The 27,550-nt window shown below is 42.0% G+C and overlaps 1 protein-coding gene across 1 annotated transcript in view; it reads right to left on the reverse strand.

Annotated features, from left to right (window-relative positions):
- Positions 1-27,550, reverse strand: part of celf2 (cugbp, Elav-like family member 2) — a 171,461-nt gene that overhangs the window by 70,565 nt on the left and 73,346 nt on the right. The window contains exon 2 of the mRNA XM_034674158.1: positions 11,277-11,473. Within this exon, the coding sequence (XP_034530049.1) occupies positions 11,277-11,473 (197 nt within the window). The remainder of the gene's footprint in view (positions 1-11,276; positions 11,474-27,550) is intronic.

Raw genomic sequence — 27,550 nt, forward strand, 5'->3', positions numbered from 1 at the left:
TTTTCAGCCATGATGTTTGGGCTGTAGGTCGAATTGCTTTTGTGCTGCAGTAATAAGAGACAGAGAGCAGAAAATGGATATTTTATTTCTTAGAAATGTCAGAGATTATTGGTTTTGGCGAAGGCTGAGAGAAAAATATCTAACAGTGATTTTTCAAACCAATTTCAAATGTACTGCAGCACCGGCAGAGATAAAGGACTGTTTTTTCTGGTTAACTTTGAATCAAACAAGATACATTTTAAAGACTCATCTTTATTCAACATCAGAAATAAGACTCGGATGAAATAAGACTTGTTTCTATTATCTCAGATTTTTAAAACAATGAGCCAAACACTCAGTCAGAGTAAAGTGAAACTGAAAAACTTACAAATATAAACTTATGAATGTAAAAATAAGGATTCAGAAACAGACTTCACAATTTTAAAAATTATAACATGCAGGGAGAGAGACTGTTCGTCTTAAATCTTTGAATATTTAAGTCTCAAATTAAAGGTGCAAGAAGGTGGATTTTGTTTTTGCTGTTTCTGTTTTACCTCTTTCATATTTAATGCTAAGCTAAGCTAAACAGCTGCTTGTGTGTTGGAGCTCATTGAGTACAAAGGCAGGAGAGATCTGCAGCTATCATCCCAATAACTTGGTGGTTATGATTCAAATGCATAAATATTTAAAGCAAGAGCACGACAACTCTGTTCATCAGCTGAGAGTTTATTTATCCTGTTTTCCCAAACTTTATCTGGATAAAGTTGACTGTTCTTATATTCAGGGCTCATAAATCAATTGCTAATACTTGTTCATAACACGGATAAGTTTGCATGCAAGGCCAGCTGTCGCTCACAACTACAAGTACCAGAGGGATGAAAGATGGAGAGACACACTGATGGTCCAGAAAGTGGGCGGAGTTATAAAAAATCTGGGGCGGGGTTTAGATGCAGCTTTAAAGATAATAGATATCAGTGCAGCAGGGATATTAAATTAAAACAGCTGTCAAACAGCCAATAAATATGAAGTCAAAGAGTATCATGTCTGTGGATGTGGGTTTTTCATGGAAGAGTAAATTCTGGGTCCGAAGCCCATCAAGCTATGATGTTATATTTTCGTCTAGATGACACAACATGTTGCTTTGTTGACGTGTTGAAGCAGCAGAAGAAGAACCAGCGATTAAAGGCATCAGAAAAAGACTTAATACCAGACTTTTTAACACTCACAACTGCAGCACCAGAGGGATGAAAGATGGAGAGACACAGTGATGGTCCAGAAAGTGGGTGGAGTTATAAAAAATCTGGGGCGGGGTTTAGATGCAGCTTTAAAGATAATAGATATCAGTGCAGCAGGGATATTAAATTAAAACAGCTGTCAAACAGCCAAGAAATATGGAGTCACAGAGTATCATGTCTGTGGATGTGGGTTTTTCATAGAAGAGTAAATTCTGGGTCCGAAGCCCATCAAGCTATGATGTTATATTTTCGTCTAGATGACACAACATGTTGCTTTGTTGACGTGTTGAAGCAGCAGAAGAAGAAGAACCAGAGCTCACAGGCATCAGAAAAAGACTTAATACCAGACTTTTTAACGCTCACAACTGCAGCACCAGAGGGATGAAAGATGGAGAGACACAGTGATGGTCCAGAAAGTGGGCGGAGTTATGAAAAATCCAGGGCGGGGTTTTGATGCAGCTTTAAAGATAATGGTTGTCAGAGCAACAGAGGTATTAAACAGCTGTCAAATAGCCAAAAAATATAGAGTAAAGAAGATAAACACATTAAAATATGTGTGAATATGTAATTGACAAATTGAACAAAGGTATGCCCAATCTTTAAATTCTCAAAATGAGGACACGCTTCTTTTTGTTGATGTACTGAAACAGCAAAAGAGGAAGAACCAGCGCTCACAGGCATCAGAAAAAGCCTTAATACCAGATATCTTAACACTCACAACTACAGAGCCAGAGGGATGGAAGATGGAGAGAGACAGTGATGGTCCAGAAAGTGGGCGGAGTTTACAAAAAACAGGGGCGGGGTTTGGTGCCGCTTTTAAGATAATGGTTGTCAGTGTAGCTGAGATGTTTAACAGCTTTCACACAGGCTAAAATATGAAGTCAAGAAGATGACATGAACATAGTCTTAAAATATGTGTAAGAGTATCTCACTGAAAAATAGAACAAAGGTATAAACAATCTATCTATTCTCTAAATGAGGAAGTGAATTTTTTTCGTTAAAGGCACTATGAGGAGTTTTTAACTGGCTGAGAAACAGACTGAAACTGATCCTGATGCCTCTTTATGACCCTCAAAAGCAAACAAGAGCATCTATAACAACACTGATACCTTCTCTGTTGTCATTTTAATGCCTGAAAATGCTCTGAGGGGGGTCGGTGTCAGACCACGATTGACATCTCGCTTTAGAAACACCCTCTTTTGGCTGTTTTCATTGCAAATAATCACATTGTAAGATAAGTCTAAATGTTAAAAGACAACAGGATGAGGTTATTGTCTGAAGACACTCATTTTGCATTTACAGGACAAGAGATAAGAGGTATCACTTTGTCCACAAGGGGGCGCCAGAATTGATACAAGCTAAAAGTTCCTCACAGCAGCTTTAAGGTATTAAGAGAGCAAAAGAGAACCAGAGCTCACAGGCATCAGAAAAAGACTTATCAGACATTTAACGCTCACAACTACAGCACCAGAGGGATGGAAGATGGAGAGACACAGCGATGGTCCAGAAAGTGGGCGGAGTTATACAAATCTGGGGCGGGGTTTTGATGCAGCTTTCAAAATAATAGATATCAGACATTAAACAGCTGTCATATAGCCAAAAATGAGTCACAGATAGTCATGTCTGAAGACAGAGAGGATAAGAGGATGAACCAGAGCTTGCAGGTTTCCTGGAAGCCGGCCAATCAGAGGAAAGAGGGCGGTCTTAAAGAGACAGGTGCGTAGACAGCTTGTTTAAGACAGCAGCTGATCTAAGTGGATGCATTAAAGGCTTTAAGATGAATAACTATATTTAAAAGTGTAAGACAGGCAGAGGCAGAGTGAATATCTGAAGCAGGAGAGGCCCTTTTAAAGCACGGTTAAATATGTAAGCCGTAATAGAAAAAGGGGGCGCCAGAATGGATACAAGCTAAAAGTTCCTCACAGCAGCTTTAAGGTATTAAGAGAGCAAAAGAGGAAGAACCAGAGCTCACAGGCATCAGAAAAAGACTTATCAGACATTTAACGCTCACAACTACAGCACCAGAGGGATGGAAGATGGAGAGACACAGCGATGGTCCAGAAAGTGGGCGGAGTTATACAAATCTGGGGGCGGGGTTTTGATGCAGCTTTAAAAATAATAGATATCAGACATTAAACAACTGTCAAATAGCCAAAAATGAGTCACAGAGAGTCATGTCTGAAGACAGAGTGGATAAGAGGATGAACCAGAGCTTGCAGGTTTCCTGGAAGCCGGCCAATCAGAGGAAAGAGGGCGGTCTTAAAGAGACAGGTGCGTAGACAGCTTGTTTAAGACAGCAGCTGATCTAAGTGGATGCATTAAAGGCTTTAAGATGAATAACTACATTTAAAAGTGTAAGACAGGCAGAGGCAGAGTGAATATCTGAAGCAGGAGAGGCCCTTTTAAAGCACGGTTAAATATGTAAGCCGTAATAGAAGAAGCAATCCAATTGTGACTTTGACTTATCATCATTTAGCCTTTGTGTTATTTTCAGGTTGGGTGGATAACATCACTTTATCACAGAGTAATCTTATATATTCTTCAGCACACTGCAGATGACTCTCTTCCAGTCTAGATTAAATTACACACAGCTAATTTCTCCTTTGATTCATGTTATTTATTATATTTTGAGTGATTCCTCGTCCTCGCTGTGCTCAGGGACGCTCGTGTAGGATATCATCTGTTAATGAAGACATTAAACTTACTCTGTGTGTGAATTTAAGAGCGTCTGTGTGTGTGTGTGTGTGTGTGTGTGTGTGCTTTAGCAGCTCATGTGGGCAGGCCATATCATTAAGATAAATTACATAGTGTGTACCCTGCCAAAACAGACACACACACACACACACGCCGCCACACACACATGCTGCAACAAACCCGTCATGGCGCTTAAGGTTGTGTTTTAGCAAAAGGACCATTTTCTGTTTACCCCTCTGGCTCTCTTTGTCTCATTCTCTCTCTATCTCTCCCTCCATCTCTGTCTCTCTTTCAGCACAAAATGCCAAATTGCTCCATTTCTCACTCGCTCCCCTCCTCCCCCAGCTCATCCACTCATCTGGTTATTAACTCCAAACACATTAAACCAACAGTAGTGCTGCGATATTCCCCAGACCATCAGAATAAACTCACACACACACACACACACACAAACAAGCTTAATGCACACACCTGGGTCAAAATGCAAAATGGATTCTGCATGAAAGAACTTCACGCTTTAGGGCCAAAACACAACAAATGTGGGAACTTATTAAAGGAGACGGAGCTGACTCTGAAAATATGTTCTGTGGTGGATGAAGTTTGTGGCTTGCGCTCACTTCAGCAGGCTTACACAGATCATTTTAAGTATTTCCAATGTGGACTTTTGGAAGATGATATGTGTTTAGGAGGATGATATTCTCTCGTGCCAAAAGAAAATCCAGAAATGACTTTTGTTTGCTCGAGGAATTTTGTTCTTGTCAGGCTGAAGAAGCCTCTCGAGCGGCACTCACGACCATCATGCGACGGCAGATGATGATCATAATAATAAAATAGGGGGGGGATTACACTGATCCACTGATATCAGCTCTCTGGTTTGATGTGCAGGAGTGTATTCCAGCAGTCGCTCTGAGCCAGCTTTAGGTTTTTATCTTGGACGGTCTGTAATTAATCATTAATTTATTCAAAGCTGTCCCACTTCTCATGTCTGGGCTCGTCAGATCTCCATCTAGAACAATATTTTACAACAAGCAGGACACGCTGGGGATGACGTCAGGGCGTGTTGGATTGTAGAGGTTGGCGAAAAGGACATGACGTTTTCTCAGGTCATGCACTTTTTTTTCTCAATCAATCAATCAATCTTTATTTGTATAGCGCCAAATCACAACTCCATGAACTGCAGTTTTTAACACTTCTGCATTGGACTCATATTTTTAGACCGGAGGTTGCCGCTTGGCTCCAACTGGGTTCCTGCAGCGAGCCCCAAGTGGTCACTTGAGGAACTGCAGCTTTTTGCACTTCTGCATTGGCTTCAGTTTTCCACTTTGGAGGTTGCAGCTTGGTCTCTTTTTCAATTGTGTCAACATGAAGGCATGTCTAGATTTATAACTACAAGGAAGTAGCCTTCATGGTACAATATTTACATCAGTTTAAGAAAAGTGGTTTAAAATTTAGGTCCCAAAGACTTGCTACCCCCTTCTGTCACCCGAGGTGATTAAGTGTTGCTTCGTACTTTATTTAGCTGCAGAAAATTAGCCACCTAAATCCACATGTGGCTGCTTCCTGTGCTGTTATGCATTAACTTGCTGCTACAGATGCTTCATTATTGTTTACCCTAATCTTAGGAGACATCTGGCAACAAGGAAAGGAGGAAAAATAAAATGTGTATTTGTAAGGTTTTATTTCAAGTTTTATTACTACTTTTGGTGATATATTGACAATAATGCGTACAATATGACATTTTAAATTACTTAAAATAAAAGAAGACACCTTGCGACCCCCCACTAGTGTCTCACAACCCAGCGGGAGGTCCAGACCTCCTCTTTGGGAACCCCTGGTTTGGCAAACAGTACTCACAATGCAAAGGAGGCTATTATCCTCACCATGGCGGACTGTCATAGGAGTAGAAATGATTGTAATGTGAATTTAAGGTTATGATAAGTCAGAATATTTGTTGGTTATTCAATAAATAACATCACAGGAGTTACATGATGTGCATTGGACATAAAGTGCTGCTCTAGAAGTCTAGTTTGGGTTGTTTGGGAACATCTATGATGCATTTCAACACCCAGTAATCTCCCTGTGTTTGAGGTTGTTGAGTTCTGACGTTCCAACGCCTTGAATTACATTTTTCTATGAATCTCAGTCTCAGTGAATGAGCTGCATGTTTATGTTTGGGAGTTTCTTGTTCTTGCAGAAGATCTGCTGTCATTTGATGTTCTGTTTGGACTCATGGTTCCTGAAGCTAATGAGCATCCAAACAAAACCTTCCTGGAGCTCGCATCTGCCGCTTTGGAGCTCCTCCTGCAGCCGACTCATTTAAATCCAGACTGTTATTCCACCACGAAGCGCCGCTCGGGTCACCACTGGGGCACCTTAGCGGGGCTCATTTGCCCCCCCCCCCACCCAGATGGGTGAGATCCTTTTTTCAAACAACACCGTCGCTAATTTAAGATAAACACACCAAGGAAAGAGAGGGGGCCACGCTTTCCCTGACATCGGTGAAATTACCGCCACAGCGACGCCAGCAAGGGGGCAATTTCGGCTCCTCGGAGTTGAGCGAGTGCAGATGAGGCCAGGCGGCTTACTTAACTATGAAAAAACAACAACAGTGCTCAAAGCCTGCGAATAACAAGGCCAGTAAGAGCCCAATCAAATGCTACATTTCCCCTTAAAACACTCCACCTCGCCGCGCAGACAGAGAGACGGAGAAAAATGAGGCACACAGAGCGAGATTGTCATTCAGGGAAGAGAAAATAAAAGGCACGGTAGGTGGCTGTGTTTTTTTTATCTCCTGCAGAAGTACCAGAGAGTGATACTCCTGACTCATCAACCATAAAAACAACTCATTTCAAGGGTAGTGAAGATGAAGCAGGAGATTTGAGGGAGCTGAAGGACAGGAGGAGGAACTCTACACCTTTCCTTTCCCCCCCCCCCCCCTCGAACGCCATCGGCGTCGTCACCGACTGAAGAAGAGAGAGAGAACGAGGAGACAGGTGAAGAGAGAGGGAAGGAGTCATCTCAAGGCTGAGAACGCACAAATACAAAGCGCATGACAAGTGTGTTGGTGTGCAAAAATGAGTTGATTTGGTCTTGGCAGAAGGCTGTCTCTTCAGGCTTTCACAGGCTCAATGTGACTCAGTGAGAAGAGAGAGAGAGAGAGGAACCCAAAGAGGGGAGGAAAAACACACGCAGAGAAAAGCTAGAGACGGGAGCGGAGATGGAGATGGAGTCTGCAGGTGCAAAAAGGTGAAGGACGGCGAACCTTTTAGCAGCGATTCAATGTGAAAACATGATCTTAATAATAACAAATCACCATTCAGATTTACTGCCTCCCCAAAAAGCTTTCACACCCATCAGGAGGAAATGTGTTTGATATAAAGAGAGATCATTCAGAAGAAGAAGAAGAAGAGTCTGTAAACATTTCCAGAAAGTTGGCTCAAAGTAACCGCCGACGAATTACTCACGTCTCACTGAGTCATCCCCGCTTATTCATCTCCTGAAGGCTCATTCACAAATAATCTGTTTCATTCAGTCTGAAGCATAAAGAGGGAGAGATCAGCACACAAAGGAGGATCAATCTGTCAAACGCCCAATCAGCAAAGACGTGACGGTTACTCCCAGCTGACCGGGCCACAGTGTTTTCCAAGTTCCAGTGCACGTTCGGCTGATTTATCCCCAATTAACCCTCCAATCAATCAGATGAAGAACACAGTCTGAGGAGAGGTCGGTGCCAAATGTTGACTCAGTAATCTGAGGAGTCAACAGATCCAGTCTGAGACTTATTAGGATCTCTGGCAAAACCTCAGAAAGCTGTCTGAGTATGACTTAGCTAGGAAAATATAAGTATGCAGAGATGTTTGCATCAAACAAAACAACCTTCAGTTTTTGAAGCAGCATTAACAACGACACCTCCTATCCTATAGGCTAGGATCTTGCTAGCACATTTAAGTGCTGTGTCCACTGCCGCCATTTTTTGCTCTGGCTGCACCCGTTTTCTAATCAAGCCCGATGTGATTCAGTGTTTCCAGTGCTCACGGCCTCCTGATTGACACTACGCTCCCATCATGCAGGCCTGCTCATCGTACCTAAAGTCTCTAAAAGTAGTATGGGAGGTAGAGCCTTCAGTTATCAGGCCCCTCTCCTTTGGAATCATCTACCAGTCAGGGTCCGGGAGGCAGACCCCCTCTCTACTTTTAAGAGTAGGCTTCAAACTTTCCTTTTTGATAAAGCTTATAGTTAGAGCTGGATCAGGCTTGGACCAGGTCTTAGTTATGCTGCTATAGGCTTAGACTGACACACTGGGATCCCTCTCTCTCCTCTCTCTGCCTGTCTCTCACTTTAACTCTTCCTGTCCCATTAAAGTTACTAACCATAGACCTTTCTGGAGTCCCTGAGCTCCCTTGTCTCGTAGGTTCCTCTGGATCTCTGCTGTAGATTCCTTTCTTTCTTTCCCTCTTTCCTTCTTTCTTTCTTTCATTCCCTCTTTCTTTCTTTCTTTGTTTCTTTCTTTCTTTCTTCATTTCATTCCCTCTTTCTGTCTCTATATCATTCCTTCTTCCCTCTGTCCCTCTTTCTTTCTGTCTTTCCTTTATTCACTTTTCCTTTCATACCTTTCCACTTTCTTTCGTCCTTCCTTCATTCTTTCTTTCTCCTATCCATGTTTCTTCATCCTTTATGTCTCCTTTTCTTATCCCATCCTTTCCTTCTGTCATTATTTTACCATTTATCCTCCTCTTTTCCTTTCTTCTGGTCTCCCTCTCTTTTCTCTTTTCTTAGACCTTTCTGGAGTCCCTGAGCTCCCTTGTCTCGTAGGTTCCTCCTGCTGTAGACGTTCTGGACTCCAGCGGCAACAGCTTCTACTACTCGTCTCATCACTATCACCTCTCTCTCTCTTATTCTCCTCTATCCCTCTCTCCAACTCAGTCTCAGCAGATGTGTGTCTAACATGAGTCTGGTCCTGCTGGAGGTTTCTGCCTGTTAAAGGAAGTTTGTCCTCGCCGCTGTAACTAGCTAAATACTGTGAGGTGTAATGCTCATGGTGGATTAAGGTGGGTCAGACTGAGTCTGATCCTGTCTTGGTGTTGGGTCTCTGTTCATAATTTGACATAGAGTGGTCTAGACCTGCTCTGTTTGTAAAAGAGTCTTGAGACTTTTAGGACCAAGTCTGTCACTGCTATCCCTTCCAGAATACATCTTTGTTTAAACAGGAAGTGATCTAATAGAGATATAAATAAATCAACAACACACCTGTGTCATGTCACTTTTTGCAGCCCAAGATATTTAGAGTCTCTCCCCTTAAAAGCTTCATTTTCCAGGCTTAACCAGACAACACATAGAGCCTGTACTCTGGCCTGGTGCACCATGACCCTGACCTTGATATCCTCCCTCCCTCCCTTCATTCATTCATTAACCACAGAAACCAGGAGAAGATAAAATGTGAGCATCAGAGCATCACAAAGTGCACTGAGACATAAGTGATGAAGAGAAACTCGCCCTTAAACGAATAAAATCCTTAATTCAATCCCATTTTTCAGTCAGATGAGTGTTTATCCGCTTCATCCACTCTGATTCATGTTTTGTTTTGGCGTGACACTCGGGGAAACTTCTCTCTACATTTGCTTTACAGTCGGGTGGAAGCGCCACCATCTCTCTTCCTGACGTCCTTCTCTTTCTTTCTTTCTCTCTCTTTACTTTCCTCCCACTCTGCGTGTCTCATCAGGAGTGTCATCAGCCCCCCTCTCCTCCGCTTGAAGCTTGTTAATATGGCAGCGCTATTGTGTGCCCGTTCCTTCCTTCTGTCTCCATTGTTTGCTCTCGCACTTGACGAATTCATCAAAGGCGAGAGAAAAGGAACGGGGAGAAAATAGCTGCAAATCATGCCGATTCGCACAATCGGCTGTGTAAGTCTGACTGGGCGACGCTTTGTCTTCCAACGCTGCAAAAAAATGTGTGTCTGCTTGTGTAATTCTGAACGTATATCATTTGTTCTGCCATTAACGAGGTGAGGTGGCCCACTCAGTCTCTGACTGCTGAGTGTCTGCAGTGTGGAGGTGTCTCTTCAAGAGGTTCTCTACAGGTGTGCGATACGTCTGCAGGAAGGTTTGTGTCAAGATATATTCCTCTAGTGGGGGATCATCATCGAATATCAAAGTCCTGCTTTCAAATCAGGAAAAACTTCACATGCAAAAAAGGGGAAACTTTCAAAAAAGATTGCATGGAAAGAAACCAAACAAGGGGGATGAAGATGGATGAAGAAAAGGGAAGAAGACATGCAGAAAAGTGGAGAGTTGAAAAGAAGAAACCCAGAAAGAGGGACGGAAATGTAAGGGAGAAAAGGAGGGAGGAGAAAGGACGTTAGAAAGATGGAAACAGGGTTAAGGTAAAGAAAGAAGTAAGGAAAGATGATGAGTGTCTGCAGTGTGGAGGTGTCTCTTCAAGAGGTTCTCTACAGATGTGCAATACGTCTGCAGGAAGGTTTGTATTCGTCTAGTGGGGGATCATTCACCGAATATCAAAGTCCTGTGTCCAAATCAGGAAAAACTTCACATGCAAAAAGGGGGAAACTTTCAAAAAAGAATGCATGGAAAGAAACCAAAACAAGGGGGATGAAGATGGATGAAGAAAAGGGAAGAAGACGTGCAGAAAAGTAGAGAGTTGAAAAGAAGAAACCCAGAAAGAGTGAGGGAAATGTGAGGGAGAAAAGGAAGGAGGAGAAAGGACATTAGAAAGATGGAAACAGGGTTAAGGTAAAGATTGAAGTAAGGAAAGATGATGAGTGTCTGCAGTGTGGAGGTGTCTCTTCAAGAGGTTCTCTAGAGGTGTGCGATACGTCTGCAGGAAGGTTTGTGTCAAGATATATTCCTCTAGTGGGGGATCATTCACTGAATATCAAAGTCCTGCGTCCAAATCAGGAAAAACTTCACATGCAAAAAAGGGGAAACTTTAAAAAAAGAATGCATGAAAAGAAACAAAACAAGGGGGATGAAGATGGATGAAGAAAGGAGAGATGTGCAGAAAAGTGGAGAGTTGAAAAGAAGAAACCCAGAAAGAGGGAGGGAAATGTAAGAGAGAAAAGGAGGGAGGAGAGAGGACATTAGAAAGATGGAAACAGTGTTAAGGTAAAGATTGAAGTAAGGAAAGACCATGAAGAAAATGATACGATGGAGAGGAGAAAGGATAGAAATGGAGTCAAGAAGAAGAAGGCACAAGAGAGATTTAAAAGCGGACAGTAGGAATAGAGAAAGTAAAAGAAAGAAAAGAAATAAGATCTAAATCTAGATCAGGAAAGGAAACCCCTCAGACATCAGATCTGCATCCCCGAGTCCCTCCTCTGAGTGTCTTAAGTGCATGTGTCCATCCTTGTCCTACCTTTGCTCTGTGGAGGGTTCTGGCTGCGGTCTCGAAGTATGTTGATCTGGTACACGGCTCCGTACGGCTCGAACAGCTCCTTCAGCTCCTTCTCCGACCAGGAACGGGGGATCTGACCCACGAACATCTTGATGGCGTCCGGGTCTGGCTGGTCCGAATGCTCCAGCGCCCCGTTCATCTTCCCGGCCGTGCCGTTACTGTTTGGAAAGAGAGGAGACAGAACGTTAGGATCTGAGCAATAGATATGCACATGAGCGCTGCTTTCATTTCACAGAAGAGGATTCGATATCTGGTGATTCTTCAAGGCTTCTTTGTTCATGTGAAAACCAGCAAACTGTCATTTCATCTCTTTTTGAAACAACAAACTCTCCTCTGCAAAAGCACATGGGAGGCGCTGGTCTGCTGCTGCTTGGTTCACCATGGTTTGTCTTGTTTTTGTGTGAGAGAAACATGCATATCATCTGCAAAGAATCAAACTTATCGATGCAGGAGCAGTCGAGCAACACTGATGTTCTTACATGCAAAGAGGCTGTCTTTAAGTGAAGTAAGGTAGCTTTAAAGAGAGTGATATCAGGCTGTTTCTGGTCTCTAAACAGACGTCTTGTCCCTACCAGAGAGATATTTCTCTGTTGAGATTATTTCCAAAATGTTGACAGACTTCAGCGGACGTTTGGTTCAAAGAAACAGAAAATAAAGGAACACTTGCTCCTTCAGTTTGTCTGGTAAATGGTCTAAAACCCCAAATTTGAGATTCATTGTTTTAAATGCAATGAGATGATCAGAAAAGGGGAACAAGCTCAAAACAACTAACTGACAAAATATTCACAAGGCTGAAAAAACACATCAAAAACATTCAAAACGGTTCAAATTTCACACACAATCACAGACTGGCTCGCATTCTCTGAAAACAGAGTCCAGAATCCTGATTTCAAATTGATGTAGGTCACAAAAAGTACAAAAACTCCTCCAGCGATTCATTTTCAACACGGCGGCCTCTAAAAGAGAATTCAGGCCATCACAGGGACGCTGAACCTCAGAGAGAGACGCACTCGTACAATCCTCTCTGCAGCTTTTACAATACAGGTTTACAGACTGATATCTATGAAGCTGGGAACTTTTATATAAGATCTCCAGACGCATGCAAAAGTGATATATCACTGTGACCCTGAGTGTTGTGTTTGATAGTGAAGATGCAGGAGAAGTTGTACTCAGGATGCTTGTTGATCTGTGCTGTAGGACCGAGCTGTTTGTGCAACAGACGACTACAAAAACTCTCTAGGAACTGAAATCTGACTTCATCTTATATTTATGGACATTTATCTGACAGACTCTACTTTTCACAGACTGGATGTCATGCAGGGTCACTATTTACAGGACTACGGCTAAACTGGGTTAGCTGTTTCTTCCTCCAGACTTCAAACTGTCAAACTTCTACAGGAGCTAATTGTCCTCATGCTTATCACTTCAAATTCAGTTAGCATACAGTAACAGCTGCCTCTAACTATGAAGCATCCAGTTAGCTACACCAATGGAGGCCAGAATATTAGCTATACAAGCTAGGTTAGCACTAAAGGGGAGCATGCTTCAAACTTGTACCAACTAGCTGGGGCTAACCACTGAAACACGCTAATCATTTTCTAACAGCAAGCTAGACGTTTAAATATTATGTTACATCCAGTGAGGACAACAACATTAGCATTTGCTAGATTAGCTTTTTAAACAAGCAGGCGTCTTAGCTAGCTTCTTCCTCCCTATAGCATTCAACTTTAACCGATTTAATGCAGCTGAAAATGCTTAAGCTAGTATCCATTTGTCAGGTCACACGTAGAGAGGACACAGTCACAACTGCCCATGAGTGAAGCGTTGTTTGTTATGCTAGCTGATGGAGGCTGCAACATTAGCTGGGTTAGCAAAACAAGCTAGCAGGCTGCACAGGAATGAGTTCTTCCCTAGCGATGACTTCAAACTCTCATAGGTTGAGTGAAGCTAACTACCTCTGTGTCTCAGAAACAACTAGCCGGGGCTAACCACTGAAACACGCTAATCATTTTCTAACAGCAAGCTAGATGTTTAAATATTACGTTACATTTAGAGAGCACTACAACATTAGCATTAACTAGAATAGCCTATCAAACGAGCAGGCGTCTAGCTAGCTACTTCCTCCCTATAGCATTCAACTTTAGCCAATTTAATGCAACTAACAGCAGTGCTTAAGCTAGCCGCTATCTTTTAGGTCACACTTTGAGAGGACACGTTGACAACTCCCATTAGAGGGAGGCGTTGTTTGTTATGCTAGCTGATGGAGGCTGCAACATTAGCTGGGTTAGCAAAACAAGCTAGCAGGCTGCACAGGAATGAGTTCTTCCCAAACTATGACTTCAAACTCTCACAGGTTGAGTGAGGCTAACTACCTCTGTGTTTCAGAAACAACTAGCTGGGGCTAACCACTGAAACACGCTAATCATTTTCAAATAGCAAGCTAGATGTTTAAATATTACGTTACATTTAGAGAGCACTACAACATTAGCATTAACTAGAATAGCCTATCAAACGAGCAGGCGTCTAGCTAGCTACTTCCTCCCTATAGCATTCAACTTTAGCCAATTAAATGCAACTAACAGCAGTGCTTAAGCTAGCCGCTATCTTTTAGGTCACACTTTGAGAGGCAGGTTGACAACTCCCATTAGAGTGAGGCGTTGTTTGTTATGCTAGCTGATGGAGGCTGCAACATTAGCTGGGTTAGCAAAACAAGCTAGCAGGCTGCACAGGAATGAGTTCTTCCCAAACTATGACTTCAAACTCTCACAGGTTGAGTGAAGCTAACTACCTCTGTGTCTCAGAAACAACTAGCCGGGGCTAACCACTGAAACACGCTAATCATTTTCAAATAGCAAGCTAGATGTTTAAATATGTTACATTTAGAGAGTACTACAACATTAGCATTAACTAGAATAGCCTATCAAACGAGCAGGCGTCTAGCTAGCTACTTCCTCCCTATAGCATTCAACTTTAGCCAATTAAATGCAACTAACAGCAGTGCTTAAGCTAGCCGCTATCTTTTAGGTCACACTTTGAGAGGACACGTTGACAACTCCCATTAGAGTGAGGCGTTGTTTGTTATGCTAGCTGATGGAGGCTGCAACATTAGCTGGGTTAGCAAAACAAGCTAGCAGGCTGCACAGGAATGAGTTCTTCCCTAGCGATGACTTCAAACTCTCACAGGTTGAGTGAAGCTAACTACCTCTGCGTCTCAGAAACAACTAGCCGGGGCTAACCACTGAAACACGCTAATCATTTTCAAATAGCAAGCTAGATGTTTAAATATTACGTTACATTTAGAGAGCACTACAACATTAGCATTAACTAGAATAGCCTATCAAACGAGCAGGCGTCTAGCTAGCTACTTCCTCCCTATAGCATTCAACTTTAGCCAATTTAATGCAACTAACAGCAGTGCGTAAGCTAGCCGTTATCTTTTAGGTCACACTTTGAGAGGACACATTGACAACTCCCATTAGAGTGAGGCGTTGTTTGTTATGCTAGCTGATGGAGGCTGCAACATTAGCTGGGTTAGCAAAACAAGCTAGCAGGCTGCACAGGAATGAGTTCTTCCCTAGCGATGACTTCAAACTCTCATAGATTGAGTGAAGCTAACTACTTATGTGTGCGAGCTAACCCTTCAGTGGAGTCTCATGTAGCTATTTCCTACAAGCTAGCACATGTGCTGCTGCCTCTGAGCTTCAGTGTGTTAATGTGCAAAGACTTAAAACCTCTGATACTGTTGGAAAATGGAAAATGGAGAACGTCTGCTTGTAAAGTTTTGCGGTTTACACAGAACATGTATTCTATATGTTTGACTTGTTGACGTGTTGTGTTGCACTCTGTGACCACGAGCAGACTCCAGTGTTAGCCTGCTGTTGTCTCTGCATGTGTGAATGTTTGTGCAAGTCTGCATGCATGGCTGGATGCTGAATAAGCAGCATGCAGTGTGTGTGTTAATGTAAGGTTGTGTGTGTGTGTGTGTGTGGGGGGGGGGGATTAGCCTGCAGAACCAGACTCCAGTGAACCTCCGCGGGCCCTCTAACAGGACACAGATGCTTACAAGCAGATCGCTCTGGTTATATTTCCACATCTGGGATGCATATGAAATGGAGGTGAAGTGCTTTCACCCTTTTCAACCGGCGGAGCTACAACACTTATCTTCACAAAACACACTCGTGCGTCCACGTGTTGGGAATGCTAACTCTCTCTTCTTCTTCTTCTCCTTTTTTTTTTTCTCCTCCCGCACAAATAAAAGGCGAGGAAATGCTTTCAACGGCGAGGCCCCTAACCGTGATGAGAGCGGCACCCGAGCATGCACGAGGCGAAGTGTGACTGTGTTTTGAGGACAATCAAACGGCTTCAAACACACACATTAACACACACACGCACGCACACACACACACACATCACACTGCCATCAAGGCCTGTGGTCTATTTAAGATGGCTGAAAACCAATTTAATGAAACCAAAGTCAATCACTGTGCGGTTTTATTGCTCTACTTTCGCTTTTGTTATTCTCTGCAGGAGAACGAAAGAGCATTATCTTAAGAGGCAAAAACAAAACAAAGCCAAATCCTGAGCTTGGTTAGCTGACAACACTAATACCAGCCAATAAAGCTCAGTGAGAGAGAGAGAAAGAAGGAGGGAGGGAGGGAGGGAGGGAGGAAGACGTGAAGGAGGAGAAAGATATTGCAAGGGAGGAGAGAAAAAAGCACATCCAGACCTTTGAACGCGGGCCATCCATCTTTTGCAGAAAGAGCCGAGGCGCTCAGCAGAAACGCCCAATTCTTTAAAGGACTTAAAGGACATGTCAAATAAAACGCCACGACCGGAGAAGGAGTCAACGAGCCAGACCAGCGCTAACAGTCCTGGGGGCAGCAACCGCTCCTCCGCTAAGCTGTCCGATAAATCGCAAGGAGGGCCCCCGAGGGTGGGGAAGGAAGGGAGGGAAGGAAGGAAGGAGGGAAGGAAAGAGCGGCGGCGACAGCGGAGGTGTTACTGCCCGCCGATCACTCGCTGATGTCTCGCCACAAAAAGCAGATTATCAGACGAGGCTTGGCGGTGGCTGGGTTCAGACTGCTGCACATCACACTGTGACACACACACACACACACCAAGAATCCAGAATAGCTGGAGACAATCCCTCATTGTTGGCTGTTTATGCGAGGCCTGCAGGGATTGAGCGAGTCCACGGGGGAGACGATACAATAGCTGGGTGTCAGAGGACACTGTCCGCCATTCACTCTCCCCGGCTAAGACAATGAACGGCCCTCACACTTGCAGCCATAAGGCGTACGAGCGCTTACAGAACTGCCCCTGTGTAGATTGCATGCTCTGCCCCCCCCCCCCCCCCCCCCCCCCCTAGGTGCTTGGAAGTAGGTGACTCTCTCCTCGCTACAAAGGAATGAGCGCCGCCTCTCTCTCTCTCCCCGTCGCCCCCGTGGCCAAGACTGACAAGGTGTTATTGCGAGGCAGACACCGCTTTAACGCGTGTGTGTAGATGTTTGTGCGAGGAGTGTGGAGCTCAGCAGGAGAGTGTCCTGGGGCTCGGATTAAGTCGTTGAGTGGATCCACTCCTGCCATCTCCCTCCCCTCTTTTTCTCCCATCCTCTTCTTCTTCTTCTTTTTCTCCCTCTCCCTCTCAATTTGAGCCAATTGTTTGCCTTAATGGCTTAACTATTGCTTCCATCACTCCAGTCTCCCTGCAGCACAGGGCCGTGACTGAGGGCTGATCCACACTGAGCCTGTGTGTGAGTGTGTGTGAGTGTGTGTGTGTGTGTGTGTTAAGTGTCTGAAGCAGATGCTGAGCGCTGTTATTCCCTCACCTCACTCTCACATTAGACAGCAGGCGGGTTCATCCAAACCACAGCTGCACAATATTGACCATAAAACCTTACGACAGTTATTTATTTATTCATTAGATGTCTCTGTTTTACACTCTCGGCTCTTCAAACCTCCCCTTTATTTAAGGGATTGTTCAACATCTTGGCACAGAGACTAATTGGCCGAGATAAAAAGATCAATATCAATCTAGTGTGTTGTCAGGATGTGGTTAGCCTAGCTTAGCACTCATGAAAAACATCTGCCCAAAGAAAAGATCGCTTTATTACCTCCAAAAATCTTTAAGGCCACACTATACATTCCATCTTCGGCCTGCTCTTTGCACCTAAAGTCTCTAAAAGTAGTATGGGAGGTAGAACCTTCATCTACCAGTCAGGGTCCGGGAGGCAGACACCCTCTCTACTTTTAAGAGTAGGCTTCAAACTTTCCTTTTTGATAAAGCTTATAGTTAGAGCTGGATCAGGCTTGGACCAGGTCTTAGTTATGCTGCTATAGGCTTAGACTGACACACTGGGATCCTGTCTTTCCCTCTCTCTCCTCTCTCTGCCTGTCCTCTCACTTTAACTCTTCCTGTCCCATAAAGTTACTAACCATAGACCGTTCTGGAGTCCCTGAGCTCCCTTGTCCTCGTAGGTTCCTCTGGATCTCTGCTGGAGATTCCTTTTTTGGGGTCTGTTATTCTTTCTTTCTTTCGTTCTTTCGTTCTTTCTTTTCTTATCTTTTTTTCTTCTTTCTTTATGATTTCTTTATTCTTCTTTGTTTCTTGTGTTCTTTTTTTCTTCTTTTCTTCTTTTTATTTTTTTTTCTTTTTTTTCTTTCTTCTTTCTTTATTTTACCTTCTTTAATTATTTCTTTATTCTTCTTATTAATTCTTCTTTCTTTCCTTTTTGTTTGTTTGTTTGTTTCTTTACTTCCTTCATTCTTCTTTCTCTTTTCTCTTTTTCTTTCCTTCTTTTTTCTTTTCTTTCTTTCTTCTTTCTTTATTTCTTTTCTAATTATTTTCTATTCTTTCTTATTTATTTCTTTCTTCTTCTTTCTTTTTTCTTCATTTTTGTTTGTTGTTTGTTTCTTTCATTTATTTATTTTTCTGTGTTTTTTTTTGTTTTCATTTTTGTTTGTTTGTTTGTTTCTTTAATTCTTTCGTTCCTTTTCTGTTTCTTTTTTTTTCTTTCTTTTTTTTTTTCTTTCTATTTCTTCTTTTCTTTTCCCTTCTTTAATTATTTCTTTCTTTCTTTATTCATTCTTTATTCTTTCTTTTTTTTCTTTCTATTTCTTTCTTTTTCTTTTCTTCACTTTTTATTCTTTCTTATTTTTCTTATTTCTTATTTTTTCTTTTTTCTTTATTCTTTCTTTATTCTTTCTTTCTTTCTTTCTTTCTTTCTTTCCTTTTTGTTTGTTTGTTTGTTTCTTTACTTCCTTCTTTCTTTCTTTATATATTTCTCTCTTTCTTTCCTTCTTTCTTTCTTTTCTTTTTCATTTCTTTCCTTCTTTCTTTCTTTCTTTCTTTCTTTCTCTAATTCTTTCTTTCCTTCTTTCTTTCTTTCTTTCTTTCTTTCTTTGTTTCTTTGTTTCTTTCTTTCTTTCTTTCTTTCTTTCTTTCTTTCTTTCTTTCTTTCATTTTTGTTTGTTTCTTTCTTTCTTTCCTTCCTTCTTTCTTTCTTTCTTTCTCTAATTCTTTCTTTCTTTCCTTCTTTCTTTCTTTCTTTCTTTCTTTCTTTCTTTCTTTCTTTCATTTTTGTTTGTTTGTTTGTTTCTTTTATTCTTTCTTTCATTCCTTCTTTCTTTCTTTCTTTCTTTCTTTCTTTCTTTCTTTCTTTCTTTCTTTCTTTCTTTCTTTCTTTCTTTCTTTCTTTCTTTCATTCCCTCTCTCTTTGTTCTTTTTATGTTTCTTCATCCTTTATGTCTTCTTTCTGCTACAACTACTACTATCCGTCTCCCCACTATCATCTCTCTCTCTCTTCATCTCCCTCTATCCCTCTCTCCAACTCGGTCTCAGCAGATGTGTGTCTAACATGAGTCTGGTCCTGCTGGAGGTTTCTGCCTGTTAAAGGAAGTTTGTCTGATGTTGGGTCTTTGTTAATAATAGAACATAAGTGTAAACGCCTCTAAAGATGCTGTAATGGAGAGGTGTGAGCCCCAAACTGCCAGGTGCTGTTTGGGCCTCATTGCCTTGCTGATACCCTTGGAAGTAAATTGGCACGTCTTCAGCAACCAGCCCAAGCCAGGTACTTGCAGAATGAGCCACTGTCACCCCCCTGTAAACTACAAGTAAACTTCTGCTTTACACGAGTCTGTGATTAGGTTATTTTCCAGAAAGCCACCCTCACTTTGAAAACCTTGTTCTCAGTCTGACAGTGGACACAGTTTAAGATTAAAGGAGGTTGTCCTCACGGCACAGAGGTGCTTGCTGTTGCACAAACCTGCACTTGCAGAATATTTCTTTCCAGTTATTCTAACAGGCATGTTTTGCCTCTATTAGACTGAAAATATAAGCCTCAGAATATGGGACTTAAATGCACCAAAGAAAACAAAGTCCCACATGCAGCTCGGTTTGCAGCGGACGTCTTCTGAACACAATGATTCATCACTGTCACAGACACCGAGTCCAAACACTTCACATGCTCCTGGAACAAAAGATGACAACTTCCTCAGGAGGAAAAATGTCTCTCTCTGTTTTTTTATTTTGGACTGATCCTTCAAGACAACAAAGTCATGCAATCACACAAACAAAGCAAGAGCTAAAGGCTGCAGCAGATCAGCAACGTCCATCAACATGTCGTTGAGACTGTCAGAAGCAGAAGCTAACACAAGATGACGTGTTAAGGATCATGTTGCAACCATTATAGCCGTGTTGCTGCTGCAGGCTGAGGCAATCTAACAAGCTTAGCAACACTTATGCATCAAGAGATGTAAAAAGTAGGGTTCAAGTTACATAAATATAGAGATGTCATTAAAGTGACACAGCAATAATTGCAGGATATTAAGAAAGGAAAGAAGAAGAAACTGCAGAAGAAGCTCCGCCCCCAAGGATGAAGAACAAACGGTGACAGTGACAAGCTACCAGGAATACTTGAACAGCCTGCTACTCCTTCTGTCTGCCTTGTTCACAGCTGGAGTCCACATACAGATGTGCTACTAAAGGACAGGAAGAGAGAGAGAGGGAGAGAGGGGGAGAGGGGGCGAGCAAGGCAGGTGAGAGTGGGAATCAAAGAGAGTGAGAAAGAGGAGGAGACAGATGCAGATGAGCCAGGGTCCAGGAGTAAGTACAGCTCAGAGCTCAGCGTGGGCTCCATCTGAAACCAGGCACACCTACACACATGCATACACACCTACACACATGCATACACACCTACACACATGCATACACACCTACACACATGCATACACACAGCGCACAGTTCAGCCCGGCTGCGTTGATCCCCCTGCTGTTTCTCCCTTCTGTTTCTGCTCTAAAACACACATCCGCTCTGACTCCCCTAACCCCTAAATCGCAGCACACACACACACACGTCACAAAACAACCCCTCATACTCCCACACACACTCACACTCACACACACTTCAGTGGGCATACACAGTGGCTGAGCTGTCACACACTTCCTCTCATTGGCAGTGTGTTTGCAGGGTGTGTAACGGTCCCACAGGGGAACTAATCTTGTTGACAAGCAGAGTGAGAAACATCAGCGCCCCCCCCCCTCCTTCTCCCCGAGGGAGCAGGGCAACCAAGGTCAGCTACACACACACACGCATACACACCCACACACACACACGCACACAGCGACATGTTAACACACACTTACAGAGCTGGACAACCACAGATCCTCACAGGTGCACACCTTGACGGATTCTTACACAGGACACAAAGTGTGGAGGATGCTGAAACAGCAGCAGAGACATCCTGACACACACACACACACTCACACACACACACACCTACATCATGTTGTAACTTTATATTGATTTGTTGTCTGTGTCCCTGAGGAACATCTGAGGCTGAAAACTGTTTATTTTTCAGACATTTACTCAACCTTTGCTTCTCTATCAGATATTTAAATATGAGTCTTAATGTAGAAATGTCTGTGTCCTCTATCATGTGTTCACTGGTTCGTGCACCACCATTTTTGAAGCCTTCAGTTTGGTATTTTCGCTGCTGCTGTCCTGTTTTTCTAACCATGGTCATGCTGAGACGAGAGGTTTGAGCTGAAAAGGAGCAGATTAGAAAAACGGACATGTGCTGAGTTAGCAAAGTGCATCCGTTCCTGCCTTTCATGCACGCTCAAACTGGACGGCAAATACAAGCCGCCCTCTAAAGAGCGTCTTTCAGATCAGTACACGAGACATGTTTAAGGTAACTACAGTAAAGACTTGTCAGACTGCAGGAGACCAGAACACTGGGTAGCTCGTTCAGTGACAGACTTCTTCACCTGCGGTGTCTCACAGAGAGATACCGCAGGTCTCTTCTTCCTGCAGTGGTCAGACTCTATAACCAATAACAATTACATCACTAAAACGGACTCATGCAATACGTCTTTCTACCCATCTTCCCAGTTCTGTTCTGTACATTGTTTATACTAGGCTACAAGTCTGTGCACATTTTCACTGCATGATTGGTTTTGGAATTATTTGTAAATTTACTTATGTTGTAAGATATGCTTATTTTTACTTCTTTAATTTTAATTGCTAAACACTTTTTAATAATTGATATTTTATAGGCTCTTGTTTACTTTCCAAAGCCTGCGGTATGCAGCCAGCCTGAGTGTATTCCAGGTGCATGATCTTATAAACCCAAAGCATGCCATGCTGGCTCAGCTGATCCATATCCTGTATAATAAATGGACATAGTCTCTGTGGGTGCCATATTGGAAATGCTGAACTCAACCCTAGCTTCTGTGGAGCCAGTGTGAGGTAAAGAGGCGGGCCTTTAGCCTCCTCGCTAACAGCTACAGTGTTCCCACCTGTCAATCAAGTCAGCCACGCCCTTATTTGGGCAAAACTTGTAAACTTGTAAATTCCCCAATAGAGAAATGAGCTCTTCAGACCTGAACTGTTTTTTGAACCAGGCTGTAAACACGTTTATTTCTGCTGTAAAGATCGTCTTCTTTGAATGGGTGTGTATGTGGTTTCCTGTGTTTCTGCAGCCAGCCTCTAGTGGACACTTGAGGAACTGCAGTTTTTAACACTTCTGCATGGGCTTCATATTTTAAGAGTGGAGGTTGCAGCTTGTCAGAAACGCTGCAACGTCCTGCAGAACAGAATGAGCTTTAAGTGCTTATGTGCTTCAAACAACAAACTTATGCTTTAGTTTTTGATTTTGTATAGGGTATTTTGGGGCTTTTGTGCCTTAGTTTGTAGAGACATGACAGTGCATGGAGGAGAGAAGTATGACATGCAATAACGCCACATTTGTGCAAAAAAGAGAGGTGTAAAATCCTCATGCATTGAAAGAAACAGAGTCCTCTGAGGAGGAATCACTCTGTGTTATCTGTAAGAAGAAGCCGAACACTTAAAACCTTTTTTTCTCCTCTCACTTTGAAACTTGCTTCAGTCATGAATATTTAATGTCACTGAGAAACACAGTGAAGCCAAGTTTTCAGGGGCTTAAAAAACGAGCTCTTCTCCCCGACATGATAAACACAACCCCACTCCGAGGCATCGCTCTCTCTCTCTCACACACACACACACACACACACACACACCTATACAACCCTGACACAGAACACCTGCACGAGAGCCACGAGCGGAGATTTACACACACAATTCATTTCACATTTCATAGTCCTGAATATTTTCTGCTGCTGTATCGAACTGTAAACAAGATTAGCAACTTCCACACAACACAACATAACAGGCGTGCCTTTTTTCCCAGAATCCCGCTCTGTAACTGATTCTGTTGTCGGATTAGTGACTCAAACTAAATGAGCGGCGTACTGTATCGACTGATTTATTTGGAACACTCGGCTGTAAGTGAGTTACAGTGAGGTAAAGCGGCTCCCGGGGGCCTTGTTCCAGCCAAACAAAGGGAGGGAGTGTGATATTGCCTGTGTGTGAGTGTGTGTGATTCACTTGAACTTTACAATAAGCAATATTCCACCCACCTCGGGTACATCACCGGGACGACAGCCACCGGTTAGTCACGTGACAATCACCGCCGGAGAGCAGATTTGATGGCGCTAACACCTCTGACTAACTATGACCTCCTGAATAAAAACACTTCTGTGCACGCCTGCATGATTGCCTTCATGTGTGTGTGCGTGTGTGTACATGTGTGTGTGTGCATTTGTGGTTGCCATCGAGACGCAGCGGCACATGCAACACGGGGAAACGATCAGATAAATGTCACAGTACCTAATGAAGCTGCACCGTTGCCCTGACGCTCAGCTAGCTCTACTATAACGAGCTACTGCACGCCATAGCTCACTAATGAGGAAGACACACACACACGCACACACGACTACATGTATGTGCACACAGTAAGAAGAAAACACACTGATGCATGGCAAACGTCTTGGAAAAACAGAGGAGGAAGATGCTTCGTTTCTGCAAGATGAAGGCTGTCTTTGATTCATAAAACACACCTTGATATGTAGAGATGAATGCATGCTATATGTGAAGTAGGGCTGCCAAGATTAGCCGACTAGTCACGATGACGTCTGCGATCAAAATCGTCAGTGCCTTCTTTAATAATCGACGTCGTCGTGCACTTTTTGAAGCTTTGTTTTTCTCTTGAAACTGCCGCTGTACCTTCCACTGTCTTGTCTGCCTTTCTGACCTTGTCGCACATGCTCAGTAGTGGTAATCGGGGTCAGCCGTGATGTCAGAAGTTATGCCCAAAAAGTAGAAGTAGAAGTAGAAGAAGAAGTAGAAGTAGAAGTAGAAGTAGAAGAAGTAAAAGTAGAAGTAGAAGTAGAAGAAGTAGAAGTAGAAGTAGAAGTAGAAGTAGAAGTAGAAGTAGAAGTAGAAGAAGAAGAAGAAGAAGAAGAAGAAGAAGAAGAAGAAGAAGAAGAAGAAGAAGAAGAAGAAGAAGAAGAAGAAGAAGAAGTAGAAGTAGAAGTAGAAGTAGAAGTAGAAGTAGAAGTAGAAGAAGAAGTAGAAGTAGAAGTAGAAGTAGAAGTAGAAGAAGTAGAAGTAGAAGTAGAAGTAGAAGAAGTAGAAGTAGAAGTAGAAGAAGAAGACATGCACTTAGGGAGAGATGTCAGAGTGAGGATGCTGCCATCAACCAGCGCACCCCAAGCAGTTGGGGGTCCAGTGCCTTGCTCAAGGGCATCTCGGCAGTGCCCAGGCAAGTGAACCAGCACCTCTCCAGCCACCAGTCCACTTGCCAAACTCCGTCCATACTGGGACTCGAGCTGGCGACCCTTCAGTTCCCAAGTCAAGTCCCTATGGACTGAGCTACTGCCGCCCCCAGTACGACGGCGATGCACGAGCATTAGCTGCTAACATTAACATCAACAGTGAGTTATTTACTTAGTATTCATAGTGCAACTATACACAGTGCATAGTTTTTGGATCCATTTTACAATGCACTAAACATTTACAGCTAAAAATGTTTAAAGGCCAGAGTTGTGCCTTCATGTTATTTTGCACTATCACATTAAAAGATGTCAGAAATGCTGCTACAAGCTGCAACGTTCATTAAATGTTGAATGAACTATCATCTTAATTGTCTTTATTTTAAGTTAGCACATGCCTTAAAGGTGACATATTCTGCTCTTTGTCATCAACATATATTGGTCTAAGAGGTCCCCAAAACATGTCTTTAAAGTTTATTGCTCAAAAAAACACTTTGAAATCAGATTCCGGTCTGCCTGTAAACCGCTCTTCTTCAGCCCTGCTCAGAACAGGCTGTTTTCTGTGTCTGTGCCTTTAAATGAGAATGAGCTCTCTGACCACGCCCCCTCAGGAAGTGGGTGTGTCCTCGGCTGTCCAGCACGGCTGCTCACAGACCCGCGTTACTTCAACCCTCCGAATCTGATCCAGAATCTGATCCTGACGGAGAGGCGCCTGCAGCAGGACCTTTCTGAACCATTGGTCACAGATTTAGTGTTTCTTGTTGTTTTATTTGTCAGCATGTCGACGTGTGTCTTGGTACACAGCTACCAACATGTAGCTATGTGGCTATGCTAACTAGCGCTAGCACTTTTCCATGGAAAACTAAAAATCATCCACTAGATCTTCAAATCTGCAGACGTGGGGAGTCAAACCGACCTTTGTGTTTATTAAGACAGCCTACAACTAGCATGCCTCCCTCCTAAGCTCCTTGTTAGCACACATGTGTGCAGGGAATGAAAAACGGAGGAGGGGTTGAGTTGTATTTTATACAGTCTATGGGCTGAACAAGCTCCTGATGATGCACTGAAATGCATGACACTGCATGGACAGTAAACATGCATTGTAGCGGCTGTAGCGGTCTGCCTGTAGTTATGGACAGGAAAGACATGCAGCAAATTTGATGATGTCATCAGTGTAAAAATGCAAAGTCAGAGGCCTCAGCTTCTCAGTGCAAACTAAAAACTGCCTCATCCTGTGGCAGTCTTTATTCTAAATCAATATAAGCAGGGTTATAAAACCCGTCTCCCCCTGCAGACGCCTGTTTTTATGCTCAGTCGCTCTCTCTTCCTCTCCGCTTGCTTTCACCGTGTGAAAACCTCGGCAGCTCTCATCACAAGAGGACCTTGTTGTGCGTAGTGTCCTCTTACAGCGTGAGACAAAAAAGTCTTAGAAATGAAATCCAGGTGTGAATCATCTTAAACAGATCTGCTCTCTTTGGAGGAATAAATAAACACACGCATCCCAGCTGACACCTCTAAAGCAGAGACCAGCGCTCCACTGAAAACCTGCATGTGAAGGAGGTCACCGCGTCTCTTTTCAAGCCGAAGGTTTTACTTAACTGTTTAAATGTTAATAAAAGAATCAGAGTTTTTCTGATGAATGAGCTTCATTCAAATTCAAATCCGACTCTCGTCTGCAGCTCGTCTGCATGATGGAGTTTCAGAAAGGAGACCAGGACTGGGGATTAGTCACAGTGAGACCTCCTCCTGTGGTTCATGTTCTCCCCTGAGGTTCAGGAGACGGTACGGTGAAGAAGAGCGTCACACAGGAGGAGGAGGAGATCCGGTCGGAGAGAGTCACAGCTGAACTCTGAACTCTATGAGCGCTCTCTATAGGTGGACTCATCTCAGTCCTGCAGACTACAGACCTTCAGTTCTACTCAGAGCTTGGTTTATATTTAAAAACCAGACCACAGTCTCAGACTTCAGGATGTTTTATCAGCCGTTTTATCTGAGCAGACTTTGGATGATGGATATAAATATCACTCAGCGCTAACAGGAAGTCACAGACTCACTGTTACAAGGTGAAGGATCATGATTTCCATCAGGGCCTGCAGAGTCAGGGACATCTTTAAGTCTCTTCTTTTTAAGACTCACTTTTACAGACTTGCTTTTTATGTGACTTCACCTTTTTATTTGTAATAATATCTTTTAATTTAAATTAAAGTAATTAATTTGAATATATTCATTTTATTGTATTTAACTTAGTAAGATGCATTTCTTTTCTTTTATTAAACTAATTCATTTGAATGTTTTTATTTTATTTTAATTAATTGATTTATTAAATGTATTTATTTTAATTTATTAAACTCATTTATTTTAATGTTTTAATTTAATTTCATTTAACTAATTTATTTGTTTTTTTATTTAGATTATTTAATAGAATGTATTTCTTTTATTTTATTGATTTATTAGATGTATTTATTTTAATTCATTAAACTCATTTATTTTAATGTTTTAATTTAATTTAATTTAACTAATTTATTTAAAAAAATTGATTTTATTTAGATTATTTAATAGAATGTATTTATTTTAATTAATTGATTTATTAGATGTATTTATTTTAATTTATTAAACTCATTTATTTTAATGTTTTAATTTAATTTAATTTAACTTATTTATTTTATTTTATTTATATTATTTAATAGAATGCATTTATTTAATTTAATTGATTTGTTATATGTATTTATTTTAATTTATCAAACTCATTTATTTTAATGTTTTAATTTAATTTGATTTAACTTATGTATTGGAATGTATTTTCTATTTTATCAAACTAATACATTTGAATTTATTTAGTAATTCTTTATTGTTTTATCATTTCCTCTTTCATAAATTATTTTAATGTTTTAAATCTATCTTTTTCTATTTGAACAGTTTATTTTTGGTAATATTTTTGTGTGTTTATTTATTTATTATTTTTTAACCTCTGTAACAAAGATTTATTGGTCTACTGTTTCATCTCTTTATTTTATTTTGTTTAATTTAATCACATTTTTATTTTTAGTATTATAAGAATTTTCTGTATTGTTTTTTTTTGTCAAAAATGTTTATTTTTAAAGGT

Source organism: Notolabrus celidotus, chromosome 21 (genome assembly GCF_009762535.1).
Source record: "Notolabrus celidotus isolate fNotCel1 chromosome 21, fNotCel1.pri, whole genome shotgun sequence".
In the NCBI taxonomy this organism is placed as follows: domain Eukaryota; kingdom Metazoa; phylum Chordata; class Actinopteri; order Labriformes; family Labridae; genus Notolabrus; species Notolabrus celidotus.